The sequence below is a fragment of the Lacerta agilis genome, chromosome 8, assembly GCF_009819535.1.
Source record: "Lacerta agilis isolate rLacAgi1 chromosome 8, rLacAgi1.pri, whole genome shotgun sequence".
Lineage (NCBI taxonomy): Eukaryota > Metazoa > Chordata > Lepidosauria > Squamata > Lacertidae > Lacerta > Lacerta agilis.
In genome coordinates, this window is record NC_046319.1 from 82,951,356 (window position 1) to 82,967,129 (window position 15,774).

Below are 15,774 nucleotides of genomic sequence, written 5' to 3' on the forward strand. Positions count from 1 at the left end.
CATCTGCTTTGTTCTTTGCCTTTGCTACGCCCTTGCTCTCAATTCCAGTGTGGTCTAGTGGTTAGTGTCGGATTAGGACCTAGGAAACCAGAGTCCAAATCCCCATTCATGCACATAAATCTCACTGGGTGACCTTGGGAGGGAGAATCACTGTCTCTCAGCCTACTAACCTACCTTGCAGGGTGGCTGTGAGAATAAAATGGGGAGAACTATGCATGTCGCCTGGAGGTCCTAGGAGGGAAGGTGGGTTCTAAATGTGGCACAATAAACAACGCATTTGGGAAAATGCGTTTTGAACTGCGGCTTTTTGCTATATTTCCTGGAGTGAGCTCTTGTTTATGGCTCTTGGGTTAGATCATGGGTCGCCAATATGGTGCGCTTCTGATGTTCCACCTAGACCAGTGTTTTTCAACCACTGTTCCGCGGCACACTAGTGTGCCCCGAGATGTTGCCTGGTGTGCCGTGGGAAAATTACTTTATATATAGTCAATATAGGCACAGAGTTAATTTTTTTAACATTTTCTAATGGTGGTGTGCCTCGTGATTTTTTTCATGAAACAAGTGTGCCTTTGCCCAAAAAAGGTTGAAAAACACTGACCTAGACTACGTCTCCCATCATCCCTGACCATTGGTGCCAATGTGAGCTGGAGTCTACAGAATCTGGAGGCTGCCAGCTTGGCTATCGTTGAGCTGGGTCAGCCTTTCTTGAGCTTGGGTCCCCCCAGATGTTGGACTACAATCCCCATCATCCCTAGCTAGCAAGATCAGGGATGAAGGGAGTTGGGAGTCCAACATCTTTGGGCCAAAGGTTGAGAAACGCTGAGCTATAGATTACTCCCCGAATCCATCTCAGAGCAGAAAGGAAGAGTTCTGTACACCATGCACATAGAAACACTTTTTATTAATTTGTTAATAACAGATAAGCAATAGCATAGTGATATCTTCGTCATGCTACGGCCCCTGGCCACCCCGCTTTTTTCCTTCTTCCAGTGTGCCTGGGTGGACCGGGTGGGTCAGGGAAGACAGAAATCATGCAAGATTCAACAGAGAGCTCAGCAGAGGGCACGGCAAGCCATCTCACTCGACAGTTTACAAAGTTATTTGTTTTGTTTAAAAAATAAAGAATATACATGTAGGCAGAAAGAACACAATCCAGTGTGGTTTCTACATAAAAAGGAAGGGAATCTCACGGGAAACCACGGGGAAGGCCTGCGACTGAGATCGGCGTAACGCCAGCGGCAAGTTGTCATTGCTATGTTTGGGGAAGACTACGCAATCCCCACTGCGATTTCTACAGCGGGAGGGTTATTACCCCCCGGTTCCCACAAGGGAGGTGGAAGGACAGGCCTAGGTTCTTTCCCCTAGTGGACAAATGCGAAGCTGAAATCAACTGAAAGGTTTATTTATTGCTGGTCGGTGAAGGGTTGCAGAGTGATAAGGAAGTTAGAAGGACAAGTGATGGATGATGAGGACATGTGTATTTACAGCTGAGTGATGACAAGCTGATGGCCAAAGGATTGGGGGATACCTTGGCATCTCGAAACAAAAGAGAATATGGGGGGGGGGGGTTAGCACGGAGGGGAGGGTGAAAGCCAAGAGGCTCGGACTGCAATCTTCGCCTACCAGTCTTTCCTCAAGACCCCAAATGTTTCTCCGGGTTTGGAGTTTTTATGCTGGAATGCAAGCATCCTCCCAAGCAGCCCTAATTCAACAGGTGTGGCGTTATCATCACCGGGAGCCTGTGCACCTCTCCCAAAAAGGCTGCACCTGTTGCATTTCTGCACATGCTGAAGGCAGAAGACTTCTGAATGTGGCAACCGTAGTCACCTTCCCAAAGCCCTTTTGGCCTGTTGTTTTTTTTCTTCCAGGATTGCTTTCCGCAGTCTCCAAACCGACCTTGCAGGTGTGATAACGAAGGAAACGGAAGCACATGCAGAGAGATGAGCAAGGAAGCAATTTGCTCAGGAGCTGGGGAAAGGAGCCCTTGTCCTTACTCCTCTCCCAAGCTGGGAGGAAGTCTGGGAATCTCGGCTCGGTCTGGAATGAAATTATGCACACTACTTTGTATTCTGACTCCAGGTGCCACCTGGTTTGCACCCACAATCTCAAAACGTTTAAAGCGCTGATGCAGAGATCCCTCCACCAAAACTTCAAAAGGGTGACTGGATTTGAAGATTTTGCTTTCCCACCTCACTTTAACGCTCGTCCTGATTCCTGACCCGTTCTGCTGATAACTGCAGCGATATTCAAACCCAGGAACTCTCCACCTTGCCAGCCTCAGGGACTGTCCCGATAGGCAGGTACCATGTGCTCTCTTGCTGTCCCAATATTTCGATTAAACCCTTTCCAAGTGAGCTAAAATATAGGGACCTCTGAGCAAAAGCCGTATGTTTAAAATGTTAACTGAGATGGATTATAATAGCTAAACATGCTGCGGCTAATGAATGCTGGAGTTGAAATAACAGCGAGTTATAGCAGCTTTTGCAAACCCGGCGTCCCTCCAGGTGTTTTGGAAGGCAGCACAGCGCAACCAAAACATCTGGAAGGTACCAGGCTGGCAAAAGCAAAGTTATAATATTTCTTTATTCTCTCCCACCCACCCCCATTTTTTTTTAACAGGAAAAAGTGACTTCTGGGAATATATGCTCAATATACACACAGAGATACACATACTACAAACCATCACGGCTGTCACTGGGTGTTTTTCCCTCCTCCCTGTAGGCTAACTCACACAAATGCTAAGCACAGCTGCTTACACACACTACATTTTAGATGAGACTTGCATCTGCGTCCCGCAGGTTACTATTGTTCAACCGCAAAGGAAACTAATTTGTCCGACGAGTCAGTGTGCTCAGGTGCTACAAGCCGGGACCCTGGACGCTGCGGACATTTATCTCCTGCTCCTGTCTGTGTGCAGAGCCAGCCTTCGCTCGCCAGACATTTTGGACTACGACTCCCATCAGCCCCAGCTGGCTCAGCTGTGCTCCCATTGGCCACAGCAGTCCCACGGCCAGTGCTGGAGAGAGAGGGGGGGGAGCTGATGGGAGTTGCAGTCCAAAGCATCTGGAGGGACTCGACTTGGAGAAGGTTTCGTTGCGGTTTCAAGCGGCCATCCTGCACTGCTTTTGTGCCATTCTGAGGTCTGGGGAGGGCTTCCTCCTGTTTCCTGAGCCTCTTCGATACCTCTTGATGAAGACGCTGTCCCCAGGAGAGAAGGGGCCCTTTGGGTAAAGGTGTAATGGGGTGATATCCCCTCTCCCTGCTTGCGAGAGAGGCAGGGAGGCTGGAAACCTCTCCGCTCTCATAAGGGCATCAGAAGGGGGTCCAGCATCCTGGGTACCCCAGTGGCCGACCAGATTCCCTGACATGAAATCCATAAACAGGCCATGAACACGGCAACGCTCTTCCGCACCTGCAATTGCCAGCAACTAGGGTTCAAAGGCAGGTTTTTTTTCCTTTTGTGCGATGTCGGGACTCATCATCACTACCCCCCTGTCTGGGGAGCAGAGGGAAAGAAGCCAGTTGTTTTGTGGGGGCCACCAGAAATTGCTGGGGGAGTTGTACACGGATATTGCCCGCAGGCCGTGGGTTAGCCTCTCCTGCTGAGCACACTTACCTGCAAATAGTTCCACTGAACTCAATGGGGCTTACTTCTGAGAAGCCACTTGAACAGGCCTGCGCCGCAAGGGACCAGGTTGCCCAGGGCACCCTCTTTATAGGGGAAAGCTAGAACGAGGAGAGGGCCGAACCGGGAGCATGGCGGAGGGCAGACAACGTTAATCTCGTCTCGGGCAACAGGGTTCGGCTTCTACCAAAGCAATCCGCTCTACACGTTTGATTTTCCAGCCAGGCATAATGAGAAATTATCCGCGGGTTTGGGATCTTTTGCGACACGCACCAGGCGAGCGGGCGGGAGGGGAGGAAGTCAAGAGATTTCTCTCCAAACCATAGCTACTAGGGCTCTGTCCTCCATTTAAAGACATCTGAGCCGACTAACCGCGTGAGCTTTTAGGTGCCAATTAATACGCTGGAAAACGAAGAGGTGCCAGGAGAGACCTGCTTTAGCCGAAATCCCATGGGTAGAGTGCCAGGAAACGGGGGACGGAAGGTATAAGTATAGCATTTCTCACAAACTACTAGAGGGGTTGTGTTAATATGTTTTAACAAGGCACTGGGGTTCACTAGAACGGCAATCAGGGGAGGATTGATGAGGGCAAAATATAACCGGAGAGCAGTCTTTGATTACTTGGAGAGCGAAGAAACAGCAGAGGAAAAGGGAAGAGGGAGCTGCGGGTAGGTTTACGACTGCATTTCCGCACGGAGCATCCACGGAAACCAACAGCAGAAAAGTAACCTGCAGGAGACGAAGGGAAGGGGAGAGAGAGTTTGAAAAATTAATACTGATGAAGCTCTGGAGGAGGACAGGAAGCAGCAGCAGAGGAAACATGTTACATTGTATGAACTGCCCTTTGATCTTCGGATAAAGGTTGTTATGGAAATGTAATTTAAAAATTGAATAAACCGGAAGTGGAAGGCTAGAACCGCTAAACGATTCACGGTTCCTCCATGTGCATCTCAACAATCGATGCTCTGGACGTCCCTTAAACCAACCTCCTCCAACTTGATGTGCTCCAGATGTGCTGACCACTCCAGATGTGCTGGTGGGTTGCGATTCCAAAACATCTGGAGGTTGCAAGTCGCTTTGAACTGGCTTGCGAAAGATGAAGCGACTAACAAATTTTAATAAATAATAACAACTAATATTCAGGTTGGGGAAGGCGGGTTTAAACCAACTCCTCTCAGTGTAACGCTTGGCAAGGCAAAGCCCAAACCAGCTGCATATACGCTAGTGTGGATTTGAAAGGCAGGTGCGGATCCGGAAGGCAAAATCCAGCTTCTGCTCCGGAGGCAATGGGGTGGCTTTGAGCAAATGTATTTGCAGAATTCATTTAAACCATGTTTATGTTCTCTGCACTCAGAGAGACTTGCGAAACAATTCATAGTTCAGATCGTAAGGCACAATATGGGGGGGGGCACCCAGAGAATAGCCAACAACGTCCATCACTAAGTTACTGGGGCAGTTATGAAAAAAAAGTACTAAAGGACTACGGTTGTATAAATGAGTACAAGGGAGCCTTGGGTTTGCACATCAGCCGTTCCTCTCAATAAGGTTGCAAGCTTCCATTGTTGTTTTTAACACTAACCACAGTTTACGTCCAAAAAGGCGTAACTGTGGCCAGTTCAAACTATGTATTATTGAAACAAGCCATCATCAAACCATGGTTTCTGACCCTGGCTTGTTTGCGGTTCATCGTTTACCCACCCCACTGTTTTTTCTTTCGAAACCTTACAATAATTTGTGGTTAAGTGCGAATTAGGAAGTGGATGTTTCCAGCTTCTTCCTTGTAGCAACAACTCCCATCATCCATGACCTCAGCTGGCTGGGGCTGATGGGAGTTGGAGTCCAACAACATCAGGAAGGCAACCGGTTACCCATCCCCGCTCCAGGTTAAGCCCCGGACCTGCCCAAATCCGCTAGGCTTCACCCCCTGACCTGCTCAAGCCCACCAAAATCCACCTCAGTTGCCAGGCTCCACCTTGAGTTGCAAAATTCTCACCCAGTGGGTGCCGAAAACTGGTCCTTGGCTTCCCTCCTTGGTCCACTCAAGTTCCACCCACTCACTACCCTGCTTAGAGTGGGGGCGGAAACAGGAGTTTATGTATGACAGACATGTCCAATCATAGAATCATAGAATCCTAGAGTTGGAAGAAACCCCAAGGGCCATCCAGTCCAACCCCCTGCCAAGCAGGAAACACCATCAAAGCATTCCTGACAGATGGCTGTCAAGCCTCCGCTTCAAGACCTCCAAAGAAGGAGACTCCACCACACTCCTTGGCAGCAAATTCCACTGTCCAACAGCTCTCACTGTCAGGAAGTTCTTCCTAATGTTTAGGTGGAATCTTCTTGCTTGTAGTTTGAATCCATTGCCCCGTGTCCGCTTCTCTGGAGCAGCAGAAAACAACCTTTCTCCCTCCTCTATAGGACATCCTTTTATATATTTGAACATGGCTATCATATCACTCCTTAACCTTCTCTTCTCCAGGCTAAACATACCCAGCTCCCTAAGCCGTTCCTCATAAGGCATCGTTTCCAGGCCTTGGACCATTTTGGTTGCCCTCCTCTGGACACCTTCCAGCTTGTCAGTATCCTTCTTGAACTGGACACAGTATTCCAGGTGAGGTCTGACCAGAGCGGAATACAGTGGTACTATTACTTCCCTTGATCTAGACGCTATACTCCTATTGATGCAGCCCAGAATTGCATTGGCTTTTTTAGCTGCTGCATCACACTGTTGACTCATGTCAAGTTTGTGGTCTACCAAGACTCCTAGATCCTACCGGTCGATCACGGGGCGTCCCTGGTCGATCACGTGATCCTGATTGACACCCCACCCCCACCGCTCAACAACTTTGGTCCATTCAGTGGGTAATCACTGCCAGTTTTGTTTTGTTTTTTACAGTGGGAGTAGATCGCAGTCTCTTAGGAGCTGGGCATGCCTGCTGTGTGTGAATTGAAGAGAATAGAAAGGGAGGCAAATTTCGTGCCGATTGTCCTTACCTAGAGATGGAGTTTTCCGATGTGATATCTTTTGGGGTTCTGACTGCTGTGAAGTTGCGCTTTGGCTGTGAGACTGCAGGAGAAGGAAAAGGAAGAGGGGGTCCTTTTAAGAGCAGAGAAAGGGGGGCACTTTCAGTTAATGATGCCTCTTTCTTGCTCCCACCTTCTGAGGGTTCCTATCTCTGCCCCGGGTAAGATGGCATTCCCAGCCACCGCAGCCACCCTCCAAGTACCCCTATTTTCCAGGGACGTCCCTGATTTAGAGAAGCCGTCCCGGTTCCTGATTTGATCTGGGAATGTCCCACTTTTCCTTAGGATGTCCCTATTTTCATTGGAGAAATGTTGGAGGGTATGGAGTTATCCTATCCCTGAGCCATCTGAAGGCAATCCCATATAGGGAAGTTTTAATAATAATAATAATAATAATAATAATAATAATAATAATAATAAAATTTACCATTTACACCCCGCCCAGCTGACCGGGTCTCCCCAGCCACTCTGGGCGGCTTCCAACAAAATATTAAAATACAATAGTCTGTTAAACATTAAAAGCTTGTTTAATGTTTTGTTATGTTTTTATGTATGTTGGAAGCTGACCAGAGTGGCTGGGGAAACCCAGTAAGATGTGGGGGGGGTATAAATGGTAAAATTATCGTTATGGAATGGGACGCCCCCATATCCATCAGAGAAAGAAGGGTATGGGCACTGGAAATCCAGGAGAGGAGGAAAATATGATCCACGCCACACCTGAAGATTAAGTGAAACGGATCTCTCAGATTCCCCTAATTCATTTCTCTCTTGCAAAAAACAAACAAACAAACAGCAAACCCACCCACAGGTGTATATTCTTGCAAAATAATTTCTTCTTTTTGCACAATATGTCCTGTTACGAAATCCTGTCTTACAACACGCATGAACCAATTCAGCCCTTTGCTCCCCGGTTGTTGCATAGGGTTGCCAAATGGTTGGTATTTTTTAGGGGGGAGTGGGCCCCTGCACCCGAAACCTAGCAAATTTTTATTCATTTAGCAAGATCCATATCCCATTTAATCAACAAAAATAAACCCTAAGTGGTTTGGATAAAATAATATAAAATATTTGAAAAGAGCAATGAAATGAAGCATTCTTAAAAAGAAAAGAAAAAAGGTTTAACCTAAAATTGATCAAAACATGTAAATAAGTCAGCAGTTCCAAAACAAATGTACACAATAATAGGACACGTCTAGGTAGAGATGTGATAAAAAAAAAATTCACGCCACTTCATCTACTGTATTGGCCTGAATATAAGCCTCACTTTTTTTCCAAATTCTGACGGTGAAAAGTTAAAGTGCAGCTTAAATTCGCGACCTTACAAAAATGGGATTTTGCTATATCGCTGCTGGAACAGGCATATGGTAAAACGGAACGGGTGGGAGTGCTGTCGAATTTTAAGGGAGCGGCTTATATTTGGGTATTGTCTCCCCCCCCCCTGAATTTTAAAGCTGCAGCTTATTTTTGGATGCAGCTTATATCCGGGCCAATACGGTACAGTCATACCTCATGTTACATTTGGTTCAGGTTGTGTTTTTTCAGGTTGCGTCCCGCGGCGACCCGGAAGTACCGGAAAGGGTTACTTCCGGGTTTCGCTGCTTGTGCATGTGCACAAGCACTAAATTGCGCTTCGCGTATGCGCACAAGTGTCAAATTGCGCCGCGCACCTGCGCAGATACGGCACTTCAGGTTGCAGGCTTTTCATGTTGCGAACGGGCCTCCGGAACGGATCCCGTTCGCAACCAGAGGTGCCACTGTATATGAGAAAACATCAGCTGCTGAACTTGTCAGGCAGCATTAAAAAGCACAGGAGGCCTACAAAAGTGGGAAATAGATATTTGGAAACTCTCGTATTGCATCTTTGCTCACGTGGGAGGAAATGGGGAGCAAAACCCAGGGTGTACCTACTAGTGACTTGGTGGACTTTCTTTGCCGAAGTGCCATCTCCCTGGGAATCTTTGGGGCCTCCGATTCTGCAGCAGAGAGACGGCCACGATTAATTCACAAACCAAGAACAATGCAAGCATTAAAAAAAACCCAGATTACTCGCCAGGAGACCACAGAATTGTAGAGTTGGAAAGGGACCCCCCCCCCAGGGTCATCTAGTCCAACTCCCTGCAATTCAGGAATCACAAACTAAATAATCCCTGACAGATGGCCACCCAATCTCTATTTAAAAATCTGCAAAGGAGTCCACCACCTTCTGAGGGAGTCTGTTCCACTGTCGAACAGCTCCTGCCGTCGGAATTTTCCACCTGATTATTAGTCGGAATCTCCTTCCTTGTCATTTGAAGCCACTGTTTGGGTTCTACCCTCTGGAGCAGCAGAAAAGAAGCTTGCTCCAACTTCCTTTCAGATTTTTGAAGATGGCTCTCATTTCTCCTCTTTCCCAGGCTAAACCTACCCAGCTCCTTCAACCGTTCCTCATCAGGCTTAGTTTCCAGACCCTTGATCGTCTTGGTCACCCTCCTCTGCACACCTTCCAGCTTCTCAACATCCTTCTCAACATGCCCCCTTTGGAACTCCGATGTTTGTAGTAGTTGCTATGATTATTTTAAAATGTCCAGGGGAGAGGAGTGGATATATGGTTTATTAATATCCTTCCTAACTTGTGCTAGCAAGTTTCTTTACTTAGCAGAGTTTCACATTCCCCTTTTAAATGCACAGTAGATAACTGGTTGCAGGCTTGTGTAAGCCTCTCACAATTAGTTTCCTGGTAAGTCCCCTTATATCCCTCTTAAAAGAATAAACACGCCACAATCTTATGTAAAGTATATTTTTTTACTCACATTCAGTTCGTAGTTGGATCCCTGAAGGCAGACTTAGTTACAAAGTATATACATGTGGATCTATCCCATATGGGGATAATCCCAGTGTTCTCTGTTGGTTGGAAACCAACAGAGCATCTCTAGCTAAAAAGCTGTTCCAACGATGGAGGAAGTCAAAGAGAGAGAGTGTGTGCTGCGTGCCTTGTCCTTTTTGTTACCTGCACAGGTAAGGTCACGCCCACCTCTAGTCACATGCAAAGGAAGTATGTCCCAGCCAGGAGGAAACAGGAAGCTTTCGACTGGCTGGACCAAACATCCCCTTGCATGTCCACTCTAGGAAAACAAGGAATGTTTGTACTTGACTGCTGCTTATGTATCACATCCCATAATATATACCGCCTAATTTTCAAGAAAAGGTAGCAAACGAACCAGAAGCTTATCTATAGAATATGCTCCCCAAATTAGAACAGGATCATCCGTAGCCATGTTAAAAACTATTTTAGTAGCTTGTTAAATCACGCAAAATATAAATCCCACACACCTCTGCACTCGGGAAGGAGGGGCAAAGACTCCATGCTTAGGGGCGCAGGTGAAATAGCGAACTCCAAAGACAGAGCCATCGTGTTTTCCTGTGGGCTTGTCAAGTTCAATGCCAAACCAGTAGCCTGGAGAGAGAGAGAGAGAGAGAGAGAGAGAGAGAGAGAGAGAGAGGGAGAGAGAGGGAGAGAGAAATATGCAAATTAGTCAGAAATGCAGATTTTTAAAATTACTGTTGCTAATTCCAACAGAGACTAGGAATTCGTCTCACCGATTCCAAAGGGGACTCCCTTCCACATCAGTAACGCTGAGGACTACAACCTTAATCCCGCAAAACGCTTTGCAATCGGTGTCCTCGTTTGCACTATCCCAAAAGAACAACACATGAGGTACACCACGATTATTCCCATTGTCAAAGGGGTGAAACTGAGAGTGATCTAAGGCCACCCAGGGAGATCACAGCAGAGGCAGGACTTGAATTCAGGACCCTGAGCTCGAATTAGGACTCCTGAGGTTGTTTTTTTAATGCTACCAATCAAAAGTCTGCACGTCGGTCTCAATTCCCTGCCCCACCCTCTAGCCAGGATCTTAACTCCTCCAATGGAAATGGCCTCCCAGCTCACCAGCTATTGTCTTACCTGGGGCAAAATCTGTCTTCCCATAGAAACGGATGATGCCTTGCTTCTGACCTGCCACCAAGACGTGATCCCCAATCTCAATCTTCAGTCCTTCACGGTCCAGGCTGCCAACAGATAAGGACTTCTTCCTGAGAGCTGGACGGAGCAGGTGGGTGGAGAGAAGTGAGATCTGGATGCTTTAGTTTGCTGCGTAACTTATTTATCTTGTTTTATTTATCTCGATTAAAATAAAACATATTTTAAACCATCCAATAACATGGTGAACACCTGAAAACAATTGTGGGTTGGATTCCTACGACATATCCAGGTCTATAATTTTATTATGTCTGTTGTTTGTAAAACTATCTGTATAGAATCATAGAACTGTAGAGTTGGAAGTTTCAGGAGGTCCTACACACGAGTAGGAAGCTGGCAGAGACACATGCCCAGCTGGCATGTTCTCTCCTTCCTGGTCATTCTTTCAGGAGATTCAAAAGCTTTCTCCAGCCCGAACATCACAGCGACTGATACCAAGAGGCATCAGCACACTTACTGTCCTCGGGTCCAATATTGTACCACTTTGATTGGATACTCCCTGCCGATGTAGACAGATTCCTCTGAGCTGGAAGGCCCACCACTTGCCCCCTTGACCCGTGCCCATCCTGACTGATTAGAGCGTGTCCAGACGAGGTACGGGCCCCCCTGGGTGAGATCATCAACTTGTCCCTTGGCACGGGGACTTTCCCACGGGAACTGAAGGAGGCAGTGGTAAAGGGAAACCCCTGACCATTAGGTCCAGCCATGTCTGACTCTGGGGTTGCGGTGCTCATCTTGCTTTATTGGCCAAGGGAGCCGGCGTACAGCTTCCTGGTCATGTGGCCAGCATGACTAAGCCGCTTCTGGCGAACCAGAGCAGCGCACAGAAATGCCGTTTACCTTCCCGCCGGAGCGGTACCTATTTATCTACTTGCACTTTGACACGCTTTCGAACTGCTAGGTTGGCAGGAGCAGGGACCGAGCAACGAGAGCTCACCCCGTCAGAACTGCCGACCTTCTGATTGGCAAGCCCTAGGCTCTGTGGTTTAACCCACGGCGCCAACCGCATCCCTAAAGAGAGAGAACCAAAGGACAAATGTCCTACACCACGGAAACACAGTAAAAAAACATTCTGCCTCCGTCGCTTCCCACAATGTGGAATGAAAACATACACCGTCATGTGATAAACACACGGGAAAAGAATCCTAACAGGAAGGGACCACGAGGGTCCTCTAGTCTGACGCTCTGCAGTGCAGGAACCTCAACTAAAGCATCCATGACAGGGCGCCCTCCAACCTCTGCTTAAAAGGAAGAGTCCACAATGAAAGAGAGTCCAGCTTGCCTTTCTTGTCCTTGTCTTTCTCCTTCCGTCCCTTTGCGGTCATGCGGGAAAAGTCCATGCGGGGGGTCCGTGGGGTGGAGGTCACCGACGAAGGCGTCTGATCGGCGGCTTTGGTGATCTTGGACACAGAAGCAAACACTCCTGGGAAGGGCAAAGGGGAAGGAAAACAGGAAGCCCAAAGTTTACGTGGCGGGTAAGAATTGTGCAAGTTATAACCCCAAAGAGGAGCTCCACCACCAGGCTAGATAGATGGTTTTCCCAAGGTATCCTCTCCCGTAGCCTCGGATATGGAAGGGAGGAGGTTGAAAACCAGAGGCATAGTGGTCCTAAGTTGCAGGAGCGGGGCCTGAAGACCTGTTTCTATTTCTGCAGCAGGTCCCTGTCTCCAGAGTCTTGGAGCTGATATTGGAGCACTCCAGATCATTTGCCCATGCAGGCAGGGGCACAGAAAATGAGAGATCTGGAGGTCTGCCTGGATCGCTGCAATGCACCCCTGCTTCTTATTACTGCATAAGAATGAGATTACTGTATAATCTTAGTTACAGGTAGGTAGCCGTGTTGGTCTGCCGCAGTCAAAACAAAATAAAAAATAAAAAAAATCCTCCCAGTAGCACCTTAGAGACCAACTAAGTTTGTTCTTGGTATGAGCTTTCGTGTGCATGCACACTTCTTCAGATATCTTCAGGTAGAGTGCAGATCTTCAGATATCTTCATGATCTTCAGATGTCTTCAGGTATCTGAAGAGGTGTGCATGCACACGAAAGCTCATACCACGAACAAACTTAGTTGGTCTCTAAGGTGCTACTGGAAGGATTTTTTTTATTTTTTATTTTTTATTTTGTTTTGTATAATCTTAGAAGGTTGTACGTTCTTAGGCGGGGCTGGGGCTGTGTTGGGGGCACGGGCGCGGCTTTCACGAAGGAATTCTGCACTTCTGAACCTGCCACTTTTGACATCGCCCTGTTTCCACCTTCCCCGCTTCTCCCAATGTTCCGCCTCTCCCTGCTTCCTCGGTTGGGCTATCTCCATCCAGCCCCATGAGACACCCAGGGCTCCAGAGAAAGGTCCTGCCATCGCCCTTACGAGGCCACCAGACTCTCCATCGCGTGCCACCATGGAAGCCTGCCTTTGTGTTGGGGGGGGGGCTTCCCTCCTGGCCTTGGGGGGAGGGGAATACCCTGTGGCACCCAACTTTTGTAACAAAAAGAACGGCATAAAGTTCAAAACTGTAACCATTAAGTGCACGTTATTCGAAATCCAATTAGAACCATTTAGTTTAATCAATTCAAAAAAAATAAAATTGGTGATACCAGCTTTTCAAAATGGCAGTCATTTATACCTCCGGCGATGCCCTGACACCCCCTTCTTAGCATCCCGCTAGGAAATCCCGCTCCCCCAGGGGGCAGTACCACCCACTTTGGGAGCTCCTGGCCTAGAAGGCGTGTGCTGGGGGGAACCCAGGAGTTCCATTCTTCTGCAGCCACAGCAAAGGTGGCATTTTTCCATCTCCGCCGTGTTAAGCAGTTGGCCCCCCACCTCTCTCGCCCTGACCTGGCCACAGTGATCCATGCGATGGTCACCTCCAGACTTGATTACTGTAACTCGCTCTACGCGGGGCTGCCCCTGAAGCTGACCCAGAAACTCCAGCGGGTGCAGAATGCCGTGGCAAGGCTCCTTACCGGGTCTTTGCCACGGGACCACATTCATCCAGTGCTCTACCAGCTGCACTGGCTCCCGGTGGAGTACAGGGTCAGGTTTAAGGTGCTGGTTTTGACCTTTAAAGCCCTATGCGGCTTAGGACCCTCGTCCCTAAGGGACCGCCTCTCCTGGGATGTCCCGGGTAGGACCTTACGGTCCTCAAATAATAATCTTTTGGAGGTCCCGAGCAACAAAGATGCTAGGTTGGCCTCAACTAGGGCCAGGACCTTCTCAGTATTGGCCCCGACTTGGTGGAACAGCCTATCACAAGAGACCAGGGCCCTGCGGGATTTGGCATCTTTCCGCAGGGCCTGCAAGACGGAGCTGTTCCACCTGGCCTTTGGGTTGGTTTCTGTTTGATACTTATGCTTCATTCTTTTATTGGTGGGCTATTTGAAAATGAGACTGCAGTTTTAATTTTGAATTTGTATTTTAATCTGTATTTTAAATGGATTGTTTTTATGTTTTTGTTGTCGTTTTAATTAGTGTTAGCCGCCCTGAGCCCAGTTTTTGGCTGGGAAGGGCGGGGTATAAATAAAAGTTATTATTATTATTATTATTATTATTATTATTATTCAGATTTGATATTTGTGTAGTTGACTTGGCCGGCTGCTGGATTTGACGGCAGAGGAGTGCCGGTGTCGGGCAGGCACAACCCCGCTTCAGATTACCGTGTTTCGGAGGGCAGATAAAGTAACGTATTCCTCCCACGCTTCCGTCGTTCTTGCCGTCGGGCTCGTCCAGCTCCACGCCCACCCACTGGCCGCTGGCGAATTCTGTCGTGCCGCAAAAACGCAAGGTGCCCAACTGCAGGGAGGCATGGCGAGATTGGGGAAAGAAGACACAACAGAGGAAGCCGCCTTATAATAATGAACCGGACCACTGGCACATCTAAATTAATATTGTTGGCACAGGCTGGAAGCAGCTTCCCATGCTTTCGAACTGTTACGGAAATGACAAGCCCCCCCATCTTTAAAGTTGTTACAATGTTACAAATATTACGCCTGAATGTATCCCTTCGACTTGACAGCTCAGGGAATTTGTAGAAAATCCATACTTTAACCGACTCTCCTCATTCCAACGCCATTTGAAACCTGAAGGAAAGGCGAATTTGGGCTCCACCTCCTTCCATGAACCAAGAAGCAGGAAGTCACACGGGCAGCAGGAACAGGGCATCCCGCCATAATTCCCCAAGCGTGAGAGCACAGACACGGCACCCCACCCAGGGAGTGACCAGGGGGGCAACACTAGACATCCGCAGAGGCAGTTGAGCAAGTCAGGTGTTCTGAAAGCCCATCTCCAGACCAGTCCTGAGGGCAAGGAGATGTCAAGTTTTATTGTTCTTTCGGTGATGGGGACTTCAGAGGTGTTGGGAGAGGTGTCTGAGAAAGTGACCTAATGTTGAACTTGTGTAACCCTTGTGTACCCCTCCCCATTTGTGACATGCTGCTGACGTAGTGATGATGATGATGATGATGATGATGATGATGAAGAGGAGGAGGAGGAGGAGTCTGGATTTGATATCCCGCTTTATCACTACCCGAAGGAGTCTCAAAGCGGCTCACATTCTCCTTTCCCTTCCTCCCCCACAACAAACACTCTGTGAGGTGAGTGGGGCTGAGAGACTTCAGAGAAGTGTGACTAGCCCAAGGTCACCCAGCAGCTGCATGTGGAGGAGCGGGGAAGCGAACCCGGTTCCCCAGATTACAAGTCCACTGCTCTTAACCACTACACCACACTGTGGGATGTAAACGGAACAGGGGCAGTCAAACCCAACTTTTTCTAGAAGGTTGTCTCAGTCCTCAAGCCGGAACTTCCTGTCTTCCTGGACTGAGACAAAACTTCCTTATATGGAACTTTACAGTTGGGAGCGGCCAACTGTAGCTCAGGCCGGGCTCCATTTTGTCGCTGGTCAGTTGTCGTGTTGATCTCTCTCTCTCTGACAGTTTAAAAGCAGCATTACTAAAAATGTACCGTTGGCACTAGGCCAAGAGTAGTAAAGGGCGACTTTCTCTCATAAGGAGAAAGTCACCACACGTATATTGTTTAAGTAACTTTTAAGCCTGCCTCTAGGATGCTGTGTGTGACTAGATGATTACTTGTGAGTAAACGTTTTTCACTTGACCG

The 15,774-nt window shown here is 48.1% G+C and overlaps 1 protein-coding gene across 1 annotated transcript in view; it reads right to left on the bottom strand.

The window, feature by feature from the left end:
- Positions 1 to 3,914: 3,914 nt before the first annotated feature.
- Positions 3,915 to 15,774, bottom strand: part of CLIP3 (CAP-Gly domain containing linker protein 3) — a 30,139-nt gene continuing 18,279 nt past the window's right edge. The window contains exons 7-13 of the mRNA XM_033158624.1: positions 14,319 to 14,454; positions 11,950 to 12,090; positions 10,593 to 10,727; positions 9,959 to 10,082; positions 8,558 to 8,622; positions 6,620 to 6,692; positions 3,915 to 4,354 (exon numbers count right to left, since the gene is read on the bottom strand). Of these exons, the coding sequence (XP_033014515.1) occupies positions 4,300 to 4,354; positions 6,620 to 6,692; positions 8,558 to 8,622; positions 9,959 to 10,082; positions 10,593 to 10,727; positions 11,950 to 12,090; positions 14,319 to 14,454 (729 nt within the window). The 3' untranslated portion in view covers positions 3,915 to 4,299. The remainder of the gene's footprint in view (positions 4,355 to 6,619; positions 6,693 to 8,557; positions 8,623 to 9,958; positions 10,083 to 10,592; positions 10,728 to 11,949; positions 12,091 to 14,318; positions 14,455 to 15,774) is intronic.